This window comes from Cyrtonyx montezumae, unplaced genomic scaffold (genome assembly GCF_038088225.1).
Source record: "Cyrtonyx montezumae isolate F1298 unplaced genomic scaffold, pur_monq_1.0 scaffold_11, whole genome shotgun sequence".
Classification (NCBI taxonomy): Eukaryota; Metazoa; Chordata; class Aves; order Galliformes; family Odontophoridae; genus Cyrtonyx; species Cyrtonyx montezumae.
Genome location: NW_027071837.1, coordinates 17,730,117 through 17,757,725, shown reverse-complemented (window position 1 = coordinate 17,757,725; position 27,609 = coordinate 17,730,117). Strand labels below are relative to the sequence as shown.

Sequence of the window (27,609 nt, the reverse complement as noted above, 5' to 3'; positions counted from 1 at the left end):
AAGAGTGGTGGCAAGGTTCAGTTTATGCTGTCATCCCACCAACATCTTCCTCTGCAGTTGTGGGCCAACATAATAAAAAAGGAGGCATTACTTTCAGAGCAGCCTTCTTAAAAAAGGCCTTTGCATTCACCTGTAAGGTCTCTATGTGCAGATGATGACATTTGTGACTCGGGTTCTACAGGAATCCATTTTTAGTGGCATTATTTTTTTTTTCTCTTGCTAGTGATCTATTTAAGCAAAAGCTATTGAAGCAAAAGGCATTTCCTGGGGAATTAATGATCAGATGAGAGGAGTTGATAACCCATAGTACAAGTGAGGGCCATCTTTCCCAGCCCATTATTAATCTCATGAAAACGTCCCGTACAGAGGTCACTGATTCACTGATTTATTGATTTATTTATTTATTTTAAGTTAAAAAGGATAAAGTACAGTAACATTTGCTGCATTTATAACAGCACTCAGATACTATGCTTATATTTAATCTACTTTAACTCGGTGGGTTGATAGGATGAGATACTGCGTGGTGCTTAACAGCTTGATAAATATTAACGTATAGAGCATTTATCAAGAATTAATGCTTCTCCACTATCCAGTTGGAGCACTTAAACATTAGTTAGTATTTTATTCATTTGATAATTATTGGCTTCCTGGGAGCTAAAATTGAAGTCCTTGCTGGTGGTAGTGTCATTAAAGCTTGGAAAGAGCAAACACTATAAACAGTATTGATGGTAGCATTCAGTGTCAGCTTTATCCTTATGACATGGTACGTGGTAGGTGTCTTTGCTGGTAGTGCAAAGAAAGTGCTGTGATAGTAGTAGCTCCATACAGCGACAAAGGGAAGTTAGTGGAATTGTGGGAGGTAAGGAGACCAAGCTGGGGCTGTGGGAAACAGCCCCACTGCTGTCCCCAGTCCCTCCTGTGGCCAGGAGTAAGTCTTGTCGGCCCCCCATGCCTCAGTTTCTCAATTTGTAATGCTCCTTGATAACAGCAGTTAGCTACTTAACTAGTCTTTGTGCATTGTTCTGAAATAATTAATAGCTGTCTGGAAATCCTCTGTTCCCTGTCACTGTTATCAAATTTATAAATATTAGCAATGGAAAAAGTGAACTGCAGGCTCTCATTACTTAGCGCAGTGGGCAGTCCCATCTTCTTCCTTTTTCCTACTTTTTGAAAGTATTGTGAGATATGGTCTTGAAAAATGGTAAATCTTCTAGATCTGGCTGCAAAATCCTATTTAGATTAATGTTGTGGTGTGCTGTAATCCAGTGAATTAACAGGAAGATTTTTAAAAAGCAAGCAAACTACATTTTTGCAAGAAAATATTTAGAACCTGAGCAGAACCAGGGAGTCTTGTTGGTGCTGTTCATTCAGGTATGTTCATTGGTGAGCCAATCTGGCAGAAGCCCATGAGACCTTACTGATCGCATTGACAGACCTGTTTTCTGCAAGGGCAGGATGAAGTACAGAGGGCACAAGGCTATTTCTGTCTGGGTAGCAGAACCTCGCCAATCAGAAGAAGGGAATCTGAGCAGCTGCTTCTACATATATATTTACAGAACATATTCCTGCTGGTGTTAATTTGGTTCGATACCCTCCAGGAGAACATAAAACTGTAGTTCTGCCTCTTGACTGCTGCTAAATATCTTTCATAGCTGGCCCACGATTGTGAAGAGATCTGCATGTCCATGACCAGATGACCTCCTTAGAGCTGAAGTCATGAATTTATTTAAATCATCAGAATAAGTAAAGGTGGATGTGAAATGCGGCTTTGCATGTGTGGTAACCAAGCTGAGTTACTGCTGCACAGGTTGCTCCCAGGCCCCAGGCCCAGGGGTTGCCCTGGGCACAGAGCGGACGCCTGCCATGACCATCCTGCAGGCACTGCCCACAGTGATGAGCTGCCTTCAGGAGCAGGCTGACCCTGCCTATGAGCTCTCTTTTCTTGGCTCTTTGTTTTACTTTGTTTGGCCTCATACTAGAGCTTTGGAAGGCTGTGCTTTCAGTGGGTATGGGAGGCCCTACAAGGCCTGAGGAGGCAGATCTGTCTGCCATGGCTGCAGGCTGTCTCCTTGGACCCACTGGAAGATGTGATGTGAGGGGTCTCTGAAGTCAGCTGGGTAGGATGTCGACTTGAGCAGATGTTACGTTGATTCTAGAGCCGTAGTTAATTCTTTAGTTGTTTGAAACCGACATTTAAAGAATGTCAGTAGATAATACTGAAATGTGTTGTTTTTTTGTTTGTTTTTGTTTTTGTTTTTGGCTGGAGGGGCTATTCTGCTGTGGGTTTTTTGTTTGTTTAGTGTTGTTTGTTCATTTGAGTTACATGCAATAAGTTAGTGTGACAATAATCCATGTTCTAGAAATTGGAGAATCCTTCCTAGACTGACAGTAATATACACAGTTTTTAGGCTTTCAGTGTAGCAAAGCAAGACTTTCAAGTGGAAAATTGTTAATTTACTATAATGAATTGAAACGTGAAAAAACAAATATTTAGTTAATTGCCTCATAAATCTGTCTGTTACTATCAGTGGAATTAAATTGATAAACAGTTCTTTAAAATTAATTTCCACATGGCAGTGTGCAGATTTTATTTTATTCAAACCCCATTAGGTATTTGTATGAAAGAAAACATAAATTTGCATTTCTGTCACATTAAAGAGAGTGTGTGACAAAACACGCATTTCCTTCCGTGGATACTGAGGCTTTAATACATTTGGCATAATGAGGAGAGATAGATGCTAGTTATTTTCGAAGGCAATACCAACTGAAAAGTGGAAGCACATCAGATTATATTGTGTTGTGTTTTATGATTGTATTGTGTCACTTTACTGTCAGTACAGCTCAACTCCGTTTGCTTTTGGGGTCAGGATATGGTGGACACACTTGAAAGTCACATAAGGTTTTGGTCTGTCGCCAGTGCTGTAAAAGTATTTTGAAAGGCTGAGGGAAGGCCTGCTCTTTCTAGGGGATTGATGATCTTTCTGGTGCCTGCCAGAGTGGGAAGTCTTGGATAGAGGAGTTGGTGATGTTGCTGGGGCTGAATTGCCTCCTCCAGCATGGCTTTTCCAGGCTCAGGACTGCCACGGTAGCACCTGTAGGCCCTTGGTGTGAAAGGAGCTGGCAAGCTGAGTGCTGTTGTACTTTAATCACCTAATGACACTATGCCCTGTGCAGTATCAGTTTTTCAAAGTAAGTGGGGCACTACACGAAATTAAATCATTTGATACACTTCAGTGAATGTAATAAGAACATCCTTACTGACCTCTCCCAGTGACATTCATCGGGAGAAAACTTGTCTCTCTATGCATGACCCAGTGTTCTGGAAACTCACATAAAGATAATTATTTCTTCCTGTACTGTGTTCTTCGGTATTCTCAAAATTCAAGTGGATGGTTGTCATCTCGGAATTTAGTAGTGAACAAATGGTTGCAAGTTACAGCTAATCTTAACAGTGAAGTGTAATGCCTAGGAGTCAGTACTCCTCAGTTTAATTCCCACAGCTGTCTCTTGCTTCTTGACTGACCTTGAACATTCATTCCCTCTGTTGTTTTGCCTGAAATCAGTAGTTACTCCTTCCCACAGGCATAGTCAGTCATGACTTTACTGATTTGTGAAGAGCTTTGAGATCCTCTAAAGTCAGCTGGAGTGAAAAAATATTAGTAGCAACAGTGACCTATGAGACTTCAGAGGAAGAAGGTTGAAAACACATTTTCATTTAGTTTAATAATACTTTAATAATCAAAAGAAGAAATTTAATGTTAAATATTTAAACAAAATTGCATTTACTTTCTACGCATGTTAAGTGAGTATTAAAGCAGGATGGAAGCTAGTTTACATATTTTTACACTAGACTGCTTTAATATTAAATATTGAAATATGCTGGAGTTGGCCAGCATCCAATGAACATAACTTTTTAATGTTTGCAAGTTACATAGTATATTTCGATTAGACAAATTATGATAAGGAATTTCAAGAAGATGCACTTTTATTAGTTATCTTTATGGTAATGAAAATAATACTTTTTATTTGCTGATTGATAGAAAGAACAGAAATACTTGTAAAGGATTTCTAGCGTAAATAACTGGATGCAGTAATCCACGTATCTAGCCTTGAAAGGTCATAGTACAGTTACTATCGTGTCATCTGTGTCTGAGATTCTCTGGAGACTGAAGAGAACTAGAACCTCCTGTTCATCTGCCTTAAAAAAATTTAAGTACTCAAAAATACACATGTAAATTCTCTCTTCACATATCCGATAACATGCAAACAACTGTGTTAAATCAGGTTTTCAGATCTATGTGAATGGTGAACTTTGTTTAAGATAAGTTTCCGATGAGCTGTGAAACTCCTTGCCACAGGAAATTCGTTTTGAGAGTGTTAAGGATGTGACTACGAAGATATAGGGTTCTTAGTACTTTAGCTATGTGCGGCAAAAAATTCTCAAGACACTTTTGTAATAATCTGTGGAACACTCTGCTCTGTTCCTAGCGCCTTTGCTTAGCGTTGCTGTTGTCCGTTGCTGGAGAATGGATTGCTAGCTGGCAGGCCTTAGTCTTTCATCTAGGAATCTGGCCTTAGAAGGCCATATTTTCTTCATTGTGATATTTCTTTCATTCGTGAAATCAGTTACATGTAAGATTTCAAATGCATTCAAGGCTTAATTGGGAAAACAGATATAATACCTGATTGCCTTTGGAAACTGTAGTATTGGGATAATCATTTGTGTCGCACCCACCTTAAATATTCAAATGATTTCAGACATGAGGTTGTAGTTTTGGTAAGGCTAAATAAGATAACAGAAGAACATAAATTATTTTACAGTATTTGAAGTGGTTGCTTTTAGCTTTCAAATCCCAGGGCAAATTTCAAACTTGCATTTTTAATTTTTTTTTGCCACGGATTAAAGAATTTGAGTTAGAATGTAGAATACAGCAGAGAAGTTAGTTTGTACCAAAAAGTTGCTGTGTTGCTTAGAACTGGAAGTGTTATGAGACCTGGCCTATTTGTCAGTATCACAAAGCTAGGTCCCATCCAACTATCATCGAAATCACTGGGAAAATTGCCAGTAACATCAGCTGAAGTTGAACTGCACCCTTAGAGAGGATGTAACCCTCTGCACTGCTGGTGAACTTTGTGCTGTTTTGGTTACATTATTTTTTCATAGTTTTTACTTGATTTGTAAATGAGGAATAAACATTGTATTTGTGCTGAAGATACGAGAATATCTATTAAATATTATCCCACTAGAAGCCAAAGTGATGATAATCCATTCACCTGTTCACTCTTTTTCTACTTAGGAAAAATACCAAGAAAATATTCTATTCTAATCTATGTGTAACAAGTACATTTTTGCTGTGAGTCTTTCTAAGGTGTAATTGAAGAAAACCCAAGGTTTAGGGTTTGAAGTGTTCTAGGTTCTTTCCAAACTGATCACCATTAAGTCTCAGGAAGCCACAGATTTGTTGTATCTCCTCCATTTCGCTTAGTACTCAAGATATGTTTTATGATGGCATCAAAAAGAAGATGCATGTTTACTTGAATTTGTAATGAGCATCTCTTCCTTTCCCGTAGACATTTCTACGATAAATGGAAGCAATTATATAGGGTTTCAATAGAGAGAAGAATTATTTTATTAGGAGATAATTTCTCTATCCAGAATCATAAATAGCAATGAATTAAATTGTGTCAGACTTACAGCACTACTTGGCTTTGTACTGGGGTCTCTGAGTCAGTCTGCGTGTGTATGCAGTATTCACCAAGACCTGTGTGCACTTCTCTTTCAATCTAAAATTGATGAATGAAAACCATCCTACTGAATTTTTAATTTTCCTGTGGTGTTATTCTTCAGCACAAGTTAAGTTTAAAAACATGTGGTTAAAGAGCTGCAAAGCACGTGTAAATTCTCCGGGGATCAGAGGGGACTGTTAGTAAATGAGTGCATTTATTAGAGCTGTAGGAGCAGCTCGGAAGTACTTCTGTGATAAAATACTCAAGCAGTTGAGTCTGCTGATTCATCTGTCTCCGAAAGGATGTGTTAATCAGAGATTGTTTTGTAACATTTTTGAAAATGATGGAATTATGTTAGCTGTCTATCGCATGTTGTTGCCCATATTTCAAGGAAGTGTTTGGAAAATGCAGAAACTTGAGTTTTAAGGATGTATCCTACAGGTGACTAAAGAGTTTTAAGTAGCAATATTCAAGTTATAAAACCAAATAAAGTAAAAATAAAAGCAGAGTTCCAAGGTGGACGTAAGAATGCAGTCTGTATACACCGAATAGTAATAAATTAAAGCTATTTCCATTTATTTAAATTTATTTTATTTTTTTCTGCGTGTGGTGCATATATAAACAGAAGAAACTTAGATGAATATTTTCAAGCACATTTTTGATTACTAATTTGAGATATCCAGACAAAGGAAAAACTGACTGTAATGAGCACTGTTAGAAGATGTTTAATTGCTTTAAATTATTGTTATTCCTTGGGAGTAATTCATGTGCATATATAATCTTTGTAATAGTACCATGCAGCATTTGCTGTTGATGTGTATAAAAAATAATGCAACTAAACACAATCTGTATTTATCAGTAACAGATTAATATGTAAAATGCTGGTGCTGGTGAGTGTGAGAAGCATGATGGCAGCTAGAAAGCTATATTCTGAAGTGTTTTTGGATTATGCTGCGTACTTTGGCAGAGGCCTAATGGTTTCATTGCCATCAGTGAATTTTGAAGAAATTTCTAATCCCAAAAAGATGAGCAGAATCTGAAAAAAAGAGTGTGTAAAAATGACTGCCATATTCTGTTAAACTCAGAAAGGCAATGAAATTCAGAATTTGGGTGGAACCTCCCTATCCATCTCCCCAGTAGTTATCAGAGGCTCCTTACAGTCACAGTACATTACCCATCTAATAGAGCTTCTTAATCCAGATCCAGTGTCCTGAGTGTAATTCATCCGGTGGCAAAAATGCTCATAAATTTCACCTTTATGTGAGTTCGCTACAGTTTATTAGCAGTTCACTGTAAATCATAACTAAACTACTGAATTCCAGGTGTTTCTGGAAAATTTATATCAGTGCATTAGTGTGCATTCATTTATTAAGACAAACAAAAGATGATGACAAAAGCAACAAAAAACCTACCATGTTATCTTAATATTTTATTTACATATTGAGCGATTACTCTCAGAAAAATAATATGCTGTAAATCTGTTTAATGTGGTTGGTGTACTAACGATCCTTTTGTCTTTTAATGTCCTTTTGGAGTTGTGCTTATACTATAACTGTTTTACTCCACTCTTTCCTTTTTCCTTCAGTTTTGCTTTTGTTTCCTTTACAACAAATCTAAACTGACAGGAGGACTGTAACAGGACTCCAAAACATACCTTGAACATAGATTGTTAACCAAATTACAATCAGTGATGTCGTTTACACATGTTGCCTTTCAAAGCATGGACATGTTCATTTAATTTGCTTTTTAAATATCTATAACAGTGTCCCCGAGCATTTTAATAAAACAGAAACAGTTAATTATTGCCAAATAAGAATACACATACAGTGGTCTGCTGCTTGCTTGTAAATGTGTCTGACAGCACTTCTCTCTGAAAAGAAAATTGTGTAAATTGCCACTTACTATCATTTTAAATAAATAAAACTTATCTTGACTCTGTTTCTCTTTTTCTTTCCCACCCCTCTGTAATACTGTTCAACAGTCCTACTTTCAGTGGGACCATTTCTATTATAGAGTGATTGAACTCTGATTTACACATCAATTACCCAACTTCATGGAGATTTTCATGCTCCCCTAGCTGACATCAATGAAGCGTAACTGCGTAAGTGCTTTATTTCATCCCAGTTTTTGATAACAGACTGATAACTAATCATATCGAGAGACAATGTGTGATGATACAGGAAACAATAAACGCTCCCCCTTGAAACCTCATCTCCTCTTTATACACTTACTATTCAGGAAGTTATCTCTGCTATCCATTCCCCCAAATTGTTCATTCCAAATTCAAGTTTAGGAAGGGTTTGGGACTGCATAATGCCAAAAGGAAGAGAAATTGAGTGAAAATAGCATTTTCTAGATACTTAGGGAGAAAATACCTAAAGGGAATGAAGAATGTGACAAATACAAGACAAACCCTCAGCCTCCTAGCTTAAATTTCCATAAATTGCCTTGGGGTCTCTTGGGTGTTATTTTGTTCAGAGGCTTTAATCTTCTGTACTCTATCAGCCAGGCTATGGGAATGGCATTGTTTTTAATGCAAATTGTTAAGAGATTTAGCTCTTGTGGACAGATAACCAGTGACCAGCTCAAGCGTTTCTCTACATAACTGTTGAACATCAAAGATAGAATATTCTATATTTTAAAATGAATCATTTATCTCAAAGTACAGCGATAGATACATTCAGTGTTAAATACTTGCAGTAACTATTCATGCTACGAAGAAGAACACAACATTAAAGTAAATGTTAAATACAGGAGAGAGAGAAATGTAAAGCTATTCTATCATGGTCTGATTGGTCCCTGTTAAGCAGTAAAATTTACCAGGACAAAGATATAGGAGCAATGGTGCTGAACAGATGAAGAAGAATTTTGCTGTTTTACGTGTGGTACTGCTTATCATTAAGTGAAACAGAAACTTCAGATGGGTAGGGAAGATATATTAAATTAACCATATTTTTGTTAAAGATCAGGTTTTCAAATTCCCCACATTTACTGAACGTGTTTTAAGAATTGTCATGAAATTTAAGACCTCAGGCTGATTTTTTCATTTGAAGTAAGTGTAATGAAATATCAGGGTATGTACTGGGAGAATTTGAATATGCCAAGGAAGCCTGTTCTCCTTCCCCCATACAGTATTGTGGTAGCCTGGCTTTATATGAAATCAGTGCAGTAATACTGAGATAAATCTGAAGTATTATAGAGGTGAATTGCTGCAGTAATGTATTTGCTAGAAGCAGACTTTCACCTTGTTTGGTCTTCTGTTGAAACTGCCTTTTGCCTTATATTTTTACTCACATTGAAATATAACTGTCCTTGTGTGGAAAAGCAGTCAAGGGTGTAGTTTTGGCATAGGATTATTCTCATTGGAGAATAACTGGATTTTTCATGTACACCAACTATATTCACAATTGGTATTTGATTGGGATGTTGAGTACCTTGCTCAGGTATATGAAGGTTCAAGGAGGTCCAGTTTCTGATGTTACTTCACCAATTGCCAAAGCACTCGTGGCAGTGCAGCAGATCTGGCCCACAGTCAAAATTGTGAAGAAATAACCTTGGGGAGGGACTTTCAGTTCTTAAATCTGTACCAGTTTTCATCCAGTGCATCTTAGTTTAGAAACTTTTCAACTCTTGTTTCCACCAATGACCAGTTGAGAGCTTGTTTCCACCAATGACCAGTTGAGAGCTTGTTTCCACCAATTTCGGCTTGAGAGCTTCTTTCATCATGGGTTTAACCCGATACTTTGAGACAGAGGTGAGAGAAACTCTGAGAGGAGAATACTTGATTTGATCAGCATGATCAATGTGAATTCAGACATTTCTTTAAACACTGAAAAGTGTCTGCTTCCTCCCTAACTTGTGTAGAGATGCTGTTTCTCTTCAGTGTTGTGCACTTACCCTCTGACATGTAGTCTGTCACTACTATGCAGCCTCTCTGCTCCTGCTTCTTTATTGATCCTTTCCCCGTTGCACTTTTGTTGTTCTGACTGAATCAACAGAGTGATGTTCTGTTCTCATTCATGATGTTTTCTGCAACATTAGGTATTTGATCATTCTCTTCTGCTTTTTCTTCCTGCCACCATGACTACTCCTTCAAACTTGCCTGGTCTGACTTCTTTCTTCCACCCTGTCTCCACTATCAGGCTCATCTGCCTTTCCCAGTTCCCTTTCCCAGCTTCGGGAGACTACTTCTTCAGTTACCACATCTGTAAAGATAAACACAAAATGCTAGATCTCAACCTGCAGCTCTTCATCTGAGTTTTTGAGCCTTCCCTTCTTCCCTCTCAGCTTGCTCTCTTCTGAAATCTGTCCTGAAAATTTTTTATTTTGCACCGTATCCAATTACTTTCACCACAGATGACTGCACCATCCTTTCCAGTGCCCACGTTTTTCTACTACTCCTAATTCTCATTTTGTAGACCGTGCATGTCTGATTTCCATCTCTTCAAATCAGATCCACTTTTTCAGCTTCCAGCCCAGCACCCAGGTGCATGCTTGCTGTCCTTCGTCCTGCCTGCAGCTCCTGGTCTGTGTGTCAGCTGCTCCCCAGCCGCACGCATTGCACGCAGCCTGCTCTGCTGGCCCCGCGGGTTCAGCCGTGCCCAGCACCTGCCCTGTCACAGTGCATCACCTCGCCACTGCCCCTGAGGACATTTGCAGCTGAGAAAAATAACAAATGAATGTTTCCTGATCTAATAGTAAAGGATTAAGTATCAAACACTGTTATTCAAAATGTGTTTGCAGCTTGTCTTGATGCTAAACCGGACCGAAACAGCAAAGCAGTTATTGTTACTATTTTTTCTGTTCTACACAGCACTTGTAGTTTTCACTTGTAATTTTTAGACCAATGTACTCTGTAGCATTCTTACTGCTCACCGTCCCTGCTCTTCTCAGATTTATGTACAAACCTCCCTGTCCTAATTCAATTATTAATCTAATAAGTGGTTAAAAAAACAATAAAGCTCATGTACTTAAATTGACTTGTTACCTAACAGCTGCATCTAGGGAACTGTCCTTCTCATATGGGTATTATGCTCCTCACAATGGGTATTATGACCTCCAGCTGTTTTTGTTTTTTTTCTGTGATTTTTTTTTCTTCTAAATCTCTTTCTAAAATGTGTACAAAACTCTATTTGTGATTTCCTGCTCTCCTGGCATTAAAAGTGTCATGAAGTATTTCTCATACTGAAGAGACAGAATGAACTCTGGTGTTCCTCAGAGTGACTGTAGTTTTCATTGACACCTTCACCACTAATCACATATGTGTATTTCACAGAACATTAGTTAGGCTTAATATTAAACACAAGTCTTGGAGATTGTGTTGTGACCGCATTAAGAGTTTCTGTAGAACATCCTGCTGTGTTCTCAGTGTACTGAGACATTAAGATCTAATCAGTATTACTCTTTGGATCCTAAAGAACCCAAAGTTGTTATCCTATTCTGTGTATGATCTTATCATATGTAACTTTCCATAGCCACAGTTAGCACCATGTCAAGTAACCGTGTGAGTGAAGAGTTCAAAAAGCAGCTTTCGTTTTTTTTTTTTTCTTTGTTATTATTCTCACAGGACATTATGTTAGAAAGATTAGGATTGATTTGGAGATAGCTGTTCACTTAGAGCTTTGCTTATGTGCAGAATGGATTGGTAGTCTGCAGGCATCGTTGGGGGGCAGGAGCTAGACCTTTGTGCTTGTGTATTAGGTGCATGGACAATACATCTTTCAGAATCAGAGAATCACAGAATTGTAGGGGTTGGAAGGGATCTGTAGAGATCATCTAGGCCAACACCCCTGCCAAAGCAGCTCCCTAGACCAGGTTGCACAGGTTGGTGTCCTGGTGAATCTTGAATACCTCCAGAGAAGGAGACTCCAGCACCTGTCTGAGCAGCCTGTGCCAGTGCACTGGGATGATGTGCAGTGGAAGAGAACTACCTAAGTATGTTGTGTTTGGAAAAAAATGTGCTTTTTCAAAAAAACAAAACAAAACAAAAGAAAAACAACTTTTTCTATTAACTTTGTAAATACTGTTTTACTTTAAAAGACATAAAGTTAAATGATTGTGCCATTTTGAGTTACTGCTTTGTTCATTATAACTGTTTTGCAATGTGTAAATTGTCTTAAAACCTTTGCTGCTTTTTCTCCATTAAGATGTAGCATAATATTTCCAATTACTAGATGCTTCACATGCTTGAGACCTGAGCCAACTTTTATATAACACACTGGAACCTCACATGAAAGATGAGATCTCCTCTTCTGTGCTGAAATGCATGATCTGTGTTCTATAGTCAGATCCTATTCATTTTGTTTGAGTGCAGGATTTCACCCTGAAACTTCGGGCCAAGGTTGCCATTGTGAGATTGTAAAAATGCAACCCCCAATTTTCATGAATTCTTTTTGAAGCAGCAGTGCCTGGATTGTGACTGTTCCTGTAAGAAAAAGTTACTCATGTAGGATATAAAGTCCTGCTTGGATTAAATCCACTCAGTTGACTGGACTGAGTATTCTGAAGCTGAGATCAGGCTCAGAGTCTGCTAACTTGATCTTGTTGCATGAATCATTCTTTCTGTAGGTGAGGTTGCCAAGAAGTCACTGGGAAGGTCTCTCATGAGAGGTGTGAATAAAATGTTTTCCTGTTGCTCCTGGACTCGGTTGTGGTCTCGGACTAAACCAGTCTGCTACTTCAGAGCAGTAACAGGGAGAGGAATCAGCCTTGTCTTCATTCTCGTGTTCCAGTTTTGGAAACAGTTTGTACTCATTCTCCATAGCTGTGGATTTTAGTCTTGAAATGGAGACTTGATGGGAAGAAAGACTCATGTCCCCTCTCTCTACCTTGTAGTGAACAGATAGCTTGTAGTTTGCAGCACTGTGGTACTGTGGTAGCAGCATATGATCACATATAGAACAGGAAAATGTCTGTTAGCTACAACAATTTCTCTCTCTTAGATAACTAGAAATTTGTGCTATTATCTATCGCAAAAAAACCCAGTAATGATTATAAGAATCTTCTGAAGCTCGTTCTTGGTGAATGAATGTGAACCAGTGATGTCACTATGTCAAGTGGTATTATAAATAAATAAAATTTGGTATTTTCCAGAATGTAAAAGAAAAATATGGATATAAATCTTTCAGCTCAGCCTGTGTACGTGGCTTTGTCTTCTGTTTTTGAGCCATGCTCAAGTAATCCAAACTTGACTGATCCTGAGTTGCTTATACCAATTATTAATTCATAGTTTGATTTAAAGATGGCACTGCAACATTTGTTTGTCTTTTTTCTTTCCCTTCCTGTACAAAAACAGTGTAAGGGATACAGGGAGTCACCAAGAAACAGACACATGCTTTCCTGTGCTCTCTGCAGGGCTCACAGGTTCAAACACAACCTGCCTGAATCATAAGAACTTTAATTGAGTAGATAAAGAGGTCCTCATAATTATAAACTGCAGTAGGTATAACAAGAGGCTAAATACATAGCTGTGGTTTTAATTAGCTGGTGCTTCAAATTAGTAATTGTGGTTTCACTCAAAAATCAGTGACTTTATACACTGTTAAAGCCTCATCACTGTGCAGTTCATTCCTCATTATATCTCTCGGTGTGAAGCTTTCAATACAACATCATGCTGAGCTAAAAAGGCAAAAGTTGTAGATATTTGGTTATCTTCCAAGTGCAGTGTAGCTGTATAGAGATTTAATTTGTTCTCACCAGAGATATGAGAATTAACTCTTCTTTGTTACATATGTGATATGTCTATTTGTATGTATGCATCTGTACATATAACATGGGCATGGATGTGTGTGTGTGCATGTGCAGAATCTATTGGGAAAACATTGCTTAGAGCAGATGACATCAGTGCATATATCAAATATGCTATTCATATTGTCGACTGGAATTTGGTAGCTAGTCAACTGACACAAAGTAGAGCCAAAAGCCTCATAACAAATCAAATACAAGTTGAAATCACAGAAGTGTCCCTTAATGCTTGTCACATAAGGGGTTGTCAGAGCAAGTTGAAGCATGCATCTCTTCTTTTCCTCTTTCCTTCCCTCCCTCTCTTCAGATTTTCAATTATATCTTCCTCTGAGGAGCAAGAGATAGCTTGCAGATCTAGGAGACCAAAGTGCTTCAGTGCTATTCAGGGGAGAAGTGAATGTGATCATGGTCTAGGTCTGGCAGGTGCATGAAGTAAGCTGACATGCAAATAAGTACCACTAGCCATTGCAACACCAAGCCAATAGATCTTTTTCTGTTTGCTTGTTTGTAAAGTTATCTGTCACTAGAATCAAATATCCTACAGTCTCTTCTGGGACTTTACTACAGAAACACATTTTAAAAAACCCTTGACACCCACAATGAAGCCATACAAAAATTTTGACAAATACACGGGACAGAATTAGGTTGTCTACATCACACAGGGCTTGCTGGAGCACTGGGGTGGATATAGACGGGTTTCACACAGTTAAATGGATTTAAGGCATTTCTGTGCAACCTTGGTTTCACATTTGCTCTCTTTGCACAGATACGTTCTCTGTAGATGCATGTGCGTGCATCACATCAAAATTTGTTTTATTCTTTTGCACTGTGTTCTGCTAATTTACAAGAACATTCTGTCTTCCTCATTTTGAAAGTGTGCTGACTAGTTCCTATTATCCAATTTCTTATAGTATCCTGACTTCAAATTTAGATTTAGGAAAACGATGCAGTGGCTTTTTTGTTCTTTCAGAATTATCCTCAGGAGTTGCATAGCTTCTGATGTTTTGCTGTTCTTACTGATGGTAATGAACATGTAACTGCATTATGGGGAAAATAATGTACTGTCTGTCTTTCTCTTCTTCAGTCACTATGAGCAAGACCGGAATGCACTTAAGCGGAAGGAGTGGGAGAGAAGAAACCAAGAAGTCCAGCAAGATGAAGACCTCTTTGCTTCAGGTTTTAATCTCTTTGGGGAGCCCTACAAGGTAAATGCATAGTTGTTTTACATTTTTAGAATGCCTTTTACCTGCATTCGTTTTGAAAATATAAATAAAACTTCACATCAAACCAAGAGAAATAAGCGTGACATCTGTGTTGGTACTTACACTCTTGAGTAGGCCGATGTTCCAAATCAGCATATGGCAGAAGAGCAAACTGTCTGCTCCACCCAGAATTGTATGCTAGTATTAGCAGAATCAGGAATTTTGCTTAAATTCCAATTAAAGATGTTTAAACGCACCAAAGCCCAAAAATAGATGTATGCGTTGCTGGTATCTCTAACAGTGGGGTCAGACCTGCAGAAATAACACTGAGTCCTTTTAGTTTTAAAAAGAAAATATACCTGAATTGTTAAAACTGATGGACTTCTTTATAAATAGTGAGACCATGAGCTCTCTTTTACAATCATAACTATCCAAAGAAGTCTTCTGGGAGAGTGTTTGAAGCCTTGGGGACCATAACAAGGGTGGGACAAAAGGGGACTTTTGACAAGTCTTATTCGCTCTAAGGACCTGTGCTGCCTGAGATTTTCATCACCAAGGGATGTCCCCCTTTATGATTTCTGCTGCTTTGATTTTCAATAAGATATTCCCTGCAGAATTCATCAGAATGTAAATTTCCATCTCTTTCTCCTCCCAGTCAGTGGCATCCATTGAATAGCCACCACTTCATCTTTCCATTTCACATTGTTAACAGCTGTAGGGAGGATGAGGGCTCTTTGAAAATCACCAGAAAAGGAGGAGAAAAGACTGGTTTTAATATCAAATGGTGTCTAATAATTATAGCTTGGTACACTGATTCAGACTGATAAGTATTATGCAGTGGGAGAGTTTGTTTGTGTTTTGTCGTTGTTATAAAAATTTAATCAATGCAGTATTTCTTAACTGGACCACATTTTAGCACCTTAATTTAGAAGAAATAATATCTTATTTGCAAACAATTTTGTTGATACTTCCTGCAAATCCAATGCAGTCAAATCCTACAATGAATTATTTTCCTCATCAAACCCAATGACCAAATGAGTACTCACTGTAATTTCAGTGGATAGAGAAATATGTAAATCAGTGCTCAATTTTGAGTAAAGAACTGGAAGCATTTACCCCAATATTTATTTATTTTATAACAGTAGTTACAATATCTAATTTTACGTATTCCCATCCATTTGACTCCTAATTCAGGTGTTTATAAACAGTGATGAGATCTTTTCTCAGTCTTCTCTTCTCCATGCTGAACAGCCCTGGGTCTCCCAGGTTTTCCTTATACAGGATATGCTCCTGGCTCCTCTTTGTGACCCTCTGCTGGACTTTCTCTAGAAGATCCCTGTCTTTTTTGAACTGAGGAGCCTACAACTGGACATAGTATTCTATACGTGGACTCACCAGGACTGAATAGAAGGGGAGAATCATCTCTGTCACCCTCTTAGCCATGTTCTTTTTAACGTACATCAAAGTACCACTGGCCTTCTTGGCCACAGGTGCACACTGTTGACTCATGGCCAACCTGTTGGCCAGCAGGACCCCTAAGTTCTTCTCTGTAGAGCTTCTTTGTAGCTCATCCCCCAGCTGGTGCACACAGTTGTTCCTCCACAGGTGCAGGACCCTACAGTTGCTCCTTTTGAATTGCATGAGATTCATCTCCACCCAACTTTCAGCCTGCCCAGGTCTTGTTGAATGGCCGTATGTCCTTCTGGTGTGTCAGTCACTCCTCACAGCTTTGTATAATCACCAAATTTGTTGAGGGTGAACTCTATCCCTTCATCCAGGATGTTGATGAAGATATTGAACAAGACCAGACTTAGTACCAGTTCCTGGGGAGCACTGCTAGTGACGGGCATCAATCAGATTCCACACTGATGATCATGATCCTGTGGGCTCTGCCAGTCACCCAGTTCTCAATCCACCTCACTGTTTACTCATCTATTTGACACTTTCTAAGCTTCATTACAAGCATGTTGTGGAAAAGAGTATCAAAAGCCTTGCAGAAGTCAAGGTACGCAACATCCAATGCTCTCCCCTCTTCCAGCCATGACATGATAATGATGTCATAGAAGTCTACCACATTGGTCAATCATGATCTCCCCTTGGTGAATCCATGTTGATTACTCCTGGTAATCCTACTTTTCTTCTATTTGCTTGGAAGTGACAATCTCATCTCATCTATTCCTTGTGTATAACAAGATATATGATCTCAAGTGTGTCTTTGCAGTGTATCTGTGTCCATCTACCGCATTTTCACTCTAGCTGTTGGTGAATCTGTCTTTTGGTCCTGCTATCTGTCAAAGAAAACACAGATATATTTGCTGTTTAGAATGACATCTCTGCATTGATTCTGTGTAGTATACATATGTGTAAACATACATGAAAAGAAATATATTTTTCTTTAAAAATCCAAAAATGGATTGCACATATTTATTAGAAGTAAAAATAATAATCATAATCATAATTTGAAATTTCACTGTCTTGTGGAAAAAACACCTCCAACAATCCAATGACAGACAGCATTATTTTGGGAAAGTTGGACAGGGAGGGCTGTGAGCCCACTAATATGTTTTAGAGCATGTGAGTTGTGGATCTTGCCTTTAAAAGCTGATCCAACTCACTCATGCTTAATTTGTGAGAGAAGTTGAATTTTTACTTGTGAGTTACTAATATCTATTAGCATTTTGAAGCAGTAAAGTGTTTCAGAGATGAATATTTTATAGAAAATAGTACAAGTGGATAATGTTTTGCTTCTTTTGCTTTTCTGCTTTTTATTTTTTCAAAGGAATAGACTCAGAAGAGTCCATCTTGAGAAACAGAACCTAATGGGCAGCATTTCCATTGGGTAGTGTTTGGTGAATGCTGAATCATTTATTATCTTTTTTGGGTGTAAAGCTCTCCACATGATTCAGGCTTAGCGGATGTCAAAACATCTCAACTTCTGATCTACAGAGGCTAGTTTAACTGAGATATGAGAAAGTGAAAGAATTATGAAACCTCAGGTTTCATAAAAATTGTCACAAAACCCTTGCAAATTGGGCCTATAAGCTTGAGCCCATTAGTTCTTTTCTTTGTAAAACTATAATGCAGTAGCTAGCTAGCAAATTAGTCTTCCAATGGGATTCTATTACAGATGATTTTTGAAAGCAGTAGAGGCAAATGTATGAAGGTGTACATTTCCTAAATTAATAACAGCATAGAGTGAGGAGAAAGGCTGCTAGCCACAAGTCACAAGCCAGACATGTAATTTATGCCTTGGAATACTCAGAAAATGCATTTCCTTGATAGCAGCAAAATTGTGATTCAACATGCTGTTCAGGGTCTCCTTTGAGAAATCAGCCAATTACATAGAATATGAAGGTAGAAATTGGCCCCAGTCTGGAAGTAACAAAAAACAACCAGAAATTATGACCAGATTTTGTGTTTATCTCGCTGGTATCCAGGCTTGTCAAGAATTCTCTATTTCTCACGAGAGCCCTGATTTGTTGAGGAAAAAAACAAAAACAAAAACAAAAACATGTTAATGTTACTCTGTATTCCTTAAATGCAGGTAGTACACTGCACTATCCAACAGGGAGCTTAGGCAGGTTACATAATGTGCCTGAACTATGTTAGCAATAGGTATTCTAGTTATTTCACTGTAAGCCAGATTGCTGCTTACATTCACTTGGTGTTTTTGCTTTGCAGTCTGGTCCAAGAAACAGTGGAAGAAGTAACAATTCTTTCTTGTGTCTTCAGTAGTGATTGGATTTGAGCATGTAAAATATGCTAAGGATTCCTTATTTTCCTTATTTTCACACTTATTTTCCTTATTTTCACTAAATTCCTTATTTTCACACTTTTCAAGAAATAAATATTTTCATTAATGCTCTTGGAAAATGAGTACCAATAATAGTAATATATTTTATATGGGGTCTTTTATCCCCAGTATTCGGACATTTTACATAAAGTACTGTTAATATTAAGGAAAATTGTATTTATAATCACAACTTTTAAAGGAGAATAACTGTAGATAATCAGTTACTTCCAACTCAGAGATGATTGCAAACCTCTATTTCCAAATAAAAATATCGATTCCCTGTGTGAGGACTGAGACAAGAGCCACTTAATGTGCTATAATATTGAAGAGTTACAGTGATGGTATGTTTTCAGTACTCTTTCTTCTTCCCACCTCCTTCACCCCTTCTCTTTTCCATTTTACTTTCTGTACAATAAGATAAATGCACCCTGGAAGTCTAGCTGAACTAAAGGTGAAGTCTAGAGGGTAAGATTTTCTCCTTACCTGGTTGTTTCCCATGTGCCACCCCATAAGGAGTTAAAGAGTTTGGTGGGGAAGAAGGAAACAGAGCAAGTATGTAAGTGTTTAGACTTCACATCATAATTCATGCTGGGCCTTTAAACACAATGGAATCTCCTTGTTTTAAATTTGGGGGTTGAACAGAGAGAGCCTGGTTTTGGCTGCTGCCCAAATGGCTTATTGTGCAACTCAGTTGAAGGAGACTGCTCGTATACAAAGAGCTTATTCTTGGCCTAGCAAAAAATATAATTTTTGCCACTAAAATGACCAACCTAGGGACTTAGTGAATAAAAGTGATTCGTGGTTCTTCACAACTGGGGTTATTAACTGTGTCAGTGAGGAGCACTGGAGAAATGTGTATAGATGAGAACAACACTGAACAGTTAAATGTTTAAATCACTGCCTCAGTGCAGTTGTAATACATGTTAAAATCCCTCAGAACAAGCAAAAGAAAATTTGCATTTATTATCTTCTTTTTTAACATTTTTCTTATGGCGTGTGCTGTATGTACTAAGAGAAAAAACTTCCTGCAGTATTCTTCTCATCTCCTGACTAGTTCAACAGTGGGTGAAGCAGACATTTCAGGAGGAATCCGTGCGTGGATATTTTTCATCACTCAGACTTCAGCATAATACTTGAGGAAGATAGGATCGGCAGCATGGTAGGATCCATGCTCAAGGAATTAAGCGGGACTCTGACCAACTGCAAGCTCTTTATGACCTCTGATTAAGGCCTCTTTGGACTGTGACTTTATTTGCTGTATTGAATAGAAAGCCAGATGTAAATAAAAGAATAGTTAGCTATATCCTGAACTTCCGTTTTACACTACTTACATACACTGCAGTGACATAATTTAATTCCAAACTGTATAAGTTAACCATCTGCTTGAGCTGTACTTTTTCTCTGCTTTTATCCTGTAAGCCTTGTAAAGTAATAAGCATAGGGAATAGGATTTTTTAGTTCTCTACTGGTCATTTCAACAGAAAATAAAGATTAGTAAGAAGACTGGTACATTGGCTCTCTGTGGAAAGAAGAAATTAGCTGCATAGTAATTACAGAATCCAGCATATTTGTGCTACATTTTGCAAGCTTATATGAAAAATGAATAAATAAATAAAAGCACTTGATGCTTTTTTTTTTTTTACAAAAAAAAGTATAATAGTGGTGAGACACAGATGAGTCAGTATTTATTTAACAATTACTGGAATTCAGAAAAAAAAAAAAGTACAACTCACAGATAGAACCAAATCATAGACAGTGGGAAGAATCTTTATACTTAAGAATGTCTCTGTTTATATTCTATAAAAAAAAAAAATTATGAATTATCTCTTATTTGAAGCTGTTATAACATTTCAGTTGTTAGAAGCTTTTTCTTTTCTGGACTCAGATCTTAGATATCTTGGGTCAAACTGAACCTTCTATGAAAAAGGAATTGGCATTACACTGGAAGAGTTTTCCCATATGCCTGTTACAGACTACCTGGCTTCTATTTATGGCAGAACTATGGTCAAGGGGGTGATATTGCAATATCATATTTAAATAATATGTATGATAGCAATTCAAATGCTGAGTAGTTAGTAATTGCACATTTGCATGTTTTGCAAGATATGAAATGTGCAAGACCAGCTTCTCTGGCATAAAACCAGCCTGTTTTCCTCAGAACATCTATAAACTGAAATAATTTAAACATTTCTGAGGGCAAATTCAAAAAAATGAGAAGCAGTATACAAGCGTTACTCATACAAGCCTGTTTCAAGAGAACACAGTTATTGATAGATTCTTCTTACATAACATATGTAAAATGTAATTGAAATTAAATTAAATGTCAGCATGACACCATTAAATAGCTAACATTTGCCATCTTCTAAGACAACTATTCCAAGCAGTAACTTCCTAATTAGGAATTTACTCACTCTTTTCATTTATTTATTTATTTACTTATTTTTATATTCTAGACAAATAAAGGTGATGCTCTTGCAAACCGTGTCCAGAACACACTGGGAAACTATGATGAGATGAAGGATCTGCTAACTAACCATTCCAATCAGAGCCACCTTGTAGGAATCCCAAAGAATTCTGTCCCACAGACGCCCATCGACAAAAATGAACAGAACTTTTTCCCAGAACAAAGAAACAGGATGATCCCATCTCATCAGATCAGTGGCCACTCATCAACATCAATGCCTCCACCTTCTTCATTGTCATCTAATTCTGCTTTGCTGCACAATCACCAGAGCAGCAGGAAGTCGAGGACAGACTGGTCACGCAGTGGTCACAACTCTAGTGGGGCCCAGCCAAGCCAATCCAGTAGTCAGCAGAGTCGGACAAAGCATAGCTCTTCTCATGACCAGCCACAAGGCAGGTACGAAGACCTCTATAATTGTCAGAGTGAACAGCATAAAAGTGGAGGAACTGAGGAAGCAAATTCTATGGCAGCGTCTTCTCACTCAAGACGACATGCTCATTCAAAGTCAGCAGCTGGAGAACATACTTACAAAGAAAGCAGTCATTCAAAGTCACCCACCGAGCTTGAGTTTGTAGGTCATGGTCCTGGATCTCCACTTCCTTCCACATCCTTGTTATCTGCAAACAATGGTCTTTCAAGCCAGAATTTTCCACCAGGACTTCATTGTAAAAGTAGCATGGTCCAGCAAAAGCCTACAGCATATGTTAGGCCAATGGATGGTCAGGACCAGGTACCCAATGACTCACCTGAACTGAAGCCTCCCATAGAAATTGAGAGTGGATATGGAAATCAGTCCTTTGGAACGCTGTTGGAAGGAAAAGTGAACGCACCTAGTTCAAAGAATAAAGTACCAAAGCTTAATATTCCTCCTGTTGGTGAAGTAAGTTGTTTTAAATATCTTTATTACTGTTTGAGTGTTTTATGAACTGGATATTTGTCTTTGGAAATATGCAGTTCCATTTCCTGGAATTATGTTCTAAAGCATTCCTTTTTTTTCTTTTTTCTTTTTTTGAATATGCATGACTAACTTTACTTCTGGCAAAGTTTGTTGTGGTAGTCCCAGTTAGCTGAAGTTTTAAAATCACAGATTGGAATGTTTAACATTATTTGTTTCCAATTAATATAAAAAAATAGATCTCTGTTGAGTTCAGTACTGCAATATCAACTGGAATTCTGAATAGAGAACTCTGGTATCTTAGTTCATGCACCGTTTTCACTACTTTGTTTATTCAGGTAGGAGTTGGTTTGGTATAAATATCACCTTTTTTAGATCTTTAATGAAAAAATGGCAGTGTCTAAATTTCACTACTACCGAACAGTCCTACTGGGAAGGAGTTTATTTGTGGAGTTGCTGAATTCCCATTGCTTTTAATGGAATTAATGTGGCTTAAGTTCTCAGTAATACTTATGAAAATGTGTCCCATTAAAGCTTTTATGCATGTTGAAGAGCTCTTAATATTGGGATTCAATCCAGGTCTCTACTACCAACAGTTTAAGCTGTTGAATTTTGTATTGCTGGTCAGTACAATATTCCTGCGAGGAACGGAACATTTTAATCAGTTCATATTCATGTCCACTCCAAGCACAGATGCATAATAAGGATACAAATTGAACTATTTACAGTCTGCATGTTTTTTCTCTTGTTCTGAATTTCTCTAAGGCAGTAACTATTGCAAGGTAGGTTTATGGTGCATGTAGGAACAGAATTGCAGTACGGCTCTTTCATAGTTTTTTTTTTATTTTCTGTGAAATACTTCCCTGCTTGGTAATATTTTTATAGTGGGAATGAGGAGTGATGCATTCTTAAGTAACTTTATTGCTAAAGGTCAGCTTTTTCTACTGAAATAATTGTTTCAAGCCAATAATTTGTTTGACTATTTAAAAACTCGATGTTATTTGTTAACATTCCAGGCAGCAACAAAGACTGATGTGTTTTGCAGTAGAGCTTGGAATAATTTTCTGGGAACTGCATCTGAGAACAGTAAAAGGCCTATTTATATCAAGTGGAAGCTGAGGGTTGGTTGCAGATGGTGTTTTATTAGAAAATATATTTGTTAATAAACGTAGCTTTGTACAAGATTACTTTACAGATGTTTCTGTTTATTTTTACCTTAGGTTAAAAATCTGCTGATGTAGATAGTCGTCGTAGTTCATAGTGTTGTGTTTGTTGCTAGCATTGTTTGGCAAGTAAATAATTGCATGCAAAGGAAATAATGATGTTGTAAAAGCAAATACATTTATTCACTTTTGCCATCTATTAGCACTATGAGTCAATAGACACTTTCAAGTGGGGTGTTAATATGGAGTATTTTTGGGAATAGAATGTGACTTTTGCAACTTGTATCAGCTATTAAAGTACACTTTTTTCTTTATCTTTAATGTTCTACTGAAATCCTGGCACCTTTGCAATCAGCTGAGTTGATACCAGTGCTTTTAAGACTCGGGATTTCACCAGCAGTCTTCTTGTGAAGCTCTGAGAATATCTGGTGTAAATTGTTTTTGTAACACTTCTTCTCAGAGAGATGAAAAATGAAATTGTGAGATTATTGTTACAGATGCTTTAGTGTGCATATCCTGTATAGTGAAAAGTCAGGTGTATAATTAATTTAATTTATGATCAAATAATTGATAAAATATAGATATCTTAGAAATCGATGCAGATAATAATCTTAAATTATTCTCTGTTTTCAAAATGTGTAACATAATTTGCAAAGGGAAAGAAAACCCAAAGCTGTTTTCAGGTGAAGTATAACCCTCCTTTCTGATACAGAACAGATGATGATAGGCAGACTGATGGATCTTTCATAGGCAAATTTCTTCCTGAGTCTGCAGTGATGGCTTTTTATTTATTATCTTTATTTGTTTATTTATTTATTTAGCCTATATCAGGATTGTGAACTTCAGCCCTCTGTGTTTTTCCACAGATGTGTATTCTGAATTTGATTTAGCCTGCATTCAGCAATAAAACTCCTTGCAATCTAACCTTATAGATAGCTGTTTTAGTTTAAGCTTAATCAGAACTGACAGTGCACACCTACGAAACCCATAACCTTTTCAGAATGACTGCAGCAAGTGGCTCTGTTGTAATCTTTATACAATTGATACGGAGGCCTATGATCCTTTGGTGGTGCTTATTAGTTTATGAACCCTCCCTGGCCACCTCCAGCTGTAGTGATCTGTTTGAAACAATCCTGCTTCTGCTCCATGGGTTTCCATCCTAACAGTGTTCCAGATGGTGGTGGTGATCTTCACGGGAGAGTTGCTTTTGGGTGGTATTTCTCACTGGTTCTGTAGCTCTCCTGTATCTGTGTCCATTTGCCAAGTCTGCACACTGAGGTTGCAAGCCAAACTGTTTCAGTGATTTTCTCAAAATTTTGCGTGTTCGAAAAAGGAGGAGTTCTGTGGAGAAATAGAAGTCCTTGGTGATGGTCCTACAGCAATGACACCTATTAATATCTGTAATGGATAGGAAAGAAAGAGACCATTTCTGATATCTTATAGGGGGTTAAGTAACCAAATATTTGAAGAAGCAAATTTAAAAGATGAGCTCAGAGTGATGTGGAAATACGGTCTCATTTATCACGGCTTAATGGAATAGGATGTTGAGGGCCCTGGAAGCATTCTGCCATATGTAAGGAAGTGATCAATTTTATAACATAATTTGTGTCACTAGAGGTGTTGCTCCAAGAATCTTTGTTGATTCACCGAACCCAGTTCTGCCCTTGGATATATCCATCCATCTTTCAGCTGCTCTGGAATGGGTGCAGTTGCTAATGCCTCACTGCTGCCACGTCTCCACAATACAGTGGATTGTGGCTTAGTGATTTCTGAGCTTGTAAAGATTCCTGGTATGTTCTCACAGACTTACCTGACTTGGTCGGGATGTAGCAGCAGCAGCACTTATGCACCCAGCCATAAACATTATTTCATGTTCTTTCTTATTATTCTATACATTGTATGCATACCAATGTTACTTCTGATCTTGCATGGAATTTTTGGTAAATTACAGCAATCCTGAGTAATCCACAAAACGTTTTCATATTATGCAGAATTCTACCCACTGTTTGGTGGAAGATTGTAACTTATCAGTCAAGGAGAATTGCATAGCTAAATCCTACACTCATTTCTTCAAAAAGGCAGAGGTTAAGGACCGTGCTAACTGTTGGTGATTTCTCTGCTATGTTAAAATCCAGAATCTTGATACATATGCATATATTTCAACCTCTAGGAATCCAGTGCTTACAAATTATTTCAAATCAACTAACTCTGAAGGGAAAGCCTGTACTTTTCAGCTTGGGCTCAAATACGAATTACTGAGAGTATCGAGTAAAGAGTCTGTGGGAACAGCAGAAGATGTGTTCCTGGAAAATCTTGTGCATGGTTCTCCAGAATAATGCATAGATTTCCAATAAATGTTTAGGGACAGGAAATCGAGGGCAATTGAGAGAATGTTTGATTCTCTAGGCAGAGTTTTTAAATCTTGCTGAGCAATTGGCTTCACATTCCTTCAAAGCAGCAAATGCTGGTGTACCAAATGTTCCCAAAAATACAAAGCTAGGAACAAACGCAAAAGGCCTACATCTGTGTCACCACCCACTTGCATAATGAAAAATGAAGAACCTCTGTTTTCACTTTACTTCTAGGAAAATGTTTTGACAGGCTCAGTATACTGCAAAGTGATAAGCTTCAGTTACATGTTTCAAATCATTCTGTTATCGCTGCATGTATTGATTAGCTTAGTACTCTCTGGGCTGGATGTAAAAAAAGACTGCTCTCTTTCTGCATTAAAGGGCATGAAAAATTGACAGGTAGATAACCATATTGATTGAGCCTAAATACTGAATGCAAGGGACCCATATATTCCTTATAAAACCCTTTATAGGTATCAGAGCCAGTTTAATATCTTCTTTTTTTTTAGTTAAATGGAAATTAAATGTCTTTAATTAACCATCTCCACACCCTTCTGATATACATGCTACTCTTGTCTGCCAACTACAGTGAATTACCATGGTTGTGGACAAATTGCTTCTTTCAAATATGAGCTTTATCCATTCCCTAGTCTGAGCTCTGAAGAATGGACTGAATCAAGCATTAAGCTGAAATCCCTTTGCTTGGTTCATATTTCAAAAGTCTGAGGCCAAAAACAAACCCGAAGAGCAGTATTTCTTGCAGTATTACAGGTTAAGGACATATGTTTTTCATTTGTAGATACTGTGAGAAGTACTGTTCTTGTGATACTTCTAATGAAGTCCGTATGACACCACTCGACTGAAGACCTCTTATTGTGGCCTTTTGAAGGCTACTGTCCAATCATTTGGACAATTGCTGGGAAATCTACTTTGCAGGAATAGTGAGAGGACAGCTTGTTAATTTTATATCAAATATAAAACAATAATTATGCGTATTTAGGGCCTGATTTTTAACCTTTGTGACCAATGGGATCTTTGCACTTTATCTCAGAACCTTTGGAACAGGGCTCATAAAATCAGGTATGGTTAAAAGAACTCTCTGTGTACATTTGGTTCAGGGAAGGAAAGGTTATAAAATTGTTTGATTTTTTTAATCTTTCTGATATTCCCCAGTACTAATGCAGCTGTTTATAAGTGACTCGTTAGTGGTACAGTTTAAGTGTAAGAAAAACTAGTATTAGAACAGTTTGATATGAAATGTTATGAAATAAAATGACCTTAAAGACTTTACTGAGAGCAGCAGCAAAATTAGTTTTGCTTGAGCAAAGATGAGGAGGTGTCATCTAATGAGTTGTAGGGTGTATTCACAGCTCTGCTAATAGATTTGGTGTGTCACTTTGTTGGTACTTCTCAAACTCATAGCCAGTTTAATTTATTGTGTTTCTTAACAGAAGTCAGAAATCTTTAAACAATAAATCCTCTTTCTCCTTTGTGTAGTCCTCAGTATTTTGGTGTACCTGACTGAAAAAAAAAAGGTATTCTGATATTAACTTTCCACCCTTAGAAGGGTATTTCTCAGACTTTGAATTTATAAAGCTTGAAGTAAGTATGTATCACTATGATCGTATTTCCATAACTAAAACTACATCTTTTTTCTACTTCATCACATTAATTTACAGAAACCATATCAAACCATACAGAGATATCATTAAGTCTTATGATAATGTCTATACATGAACTGTCAATGCACTTTCTGAATAATGACCCAAAGTTGGTAGAGCCTATATTTTCAGCCTCTTGTTTTCATCCTTCTGCATTGCAAATACATGATACCCTGTGTAGCTGTCCTCTAACAAAGTGCTCTTCTAGGACCAGTCCATCAGGAGTAACAAAGCTGGAGCCTTTGCACGTATTTGTTGATATTTCTGTGCAACACTATGTGCTTTTGTAACTACACTGTCTCTGCAAACTGTAAAACAAAGAACATTCGTGTAACAAAAGGGATTTGAGTTTTTAGATGTATGTTTTTACTCAGGCTGTGACTAGCCCATAATGAAACAGCACATGTTTTTATGGCAAACAGGATCGGCACATTTCTGTGTATCAGCGTTTGGCTTTCTGTGCTAGAATGAATGGCCATTTGTGAAGTTTACCATGAGCTAAGTTAAATATTATTTTATCTGACTCAAACCTTTAAAGTAACACACAACTAGTGGAAAGAGCCTGCGTACATATTCATTGCTCTTTCCAATCGTAGCTTTTAGAGTTTTG

At 37.6% G+C, this 27,609-nt stretch overlaps 1 protein-coding gene across 2 annotated transcripts in view; it reads left to right on the top strand.

The window, feature by feature from the left end:
* Positions 1 to 27,609, top strand: part of AFF2 (ALF transcription elongation factor 2) — a 338,480-nt gene that overhangs the window by 74,140 nt on the left and 236,731 nt on the right. For both annotated transcript variants that reach the window (XM_065729742.1, XM_065729740.1), the window contains exons 2-3: positions 14,555 to 14,675; positions 20,919 to 21,809. In XM_065729742.1, the coding sequence (XP_065585814.1) occupies positions 14,555 to 14,675; positions 20,919 to 21,809 (1,012 nt within the window). The remainder of the gene's footprint in view (positions 1 to 14,554; positions 14,676 to 20,918; positions 21,810 to 27,609) is intronic.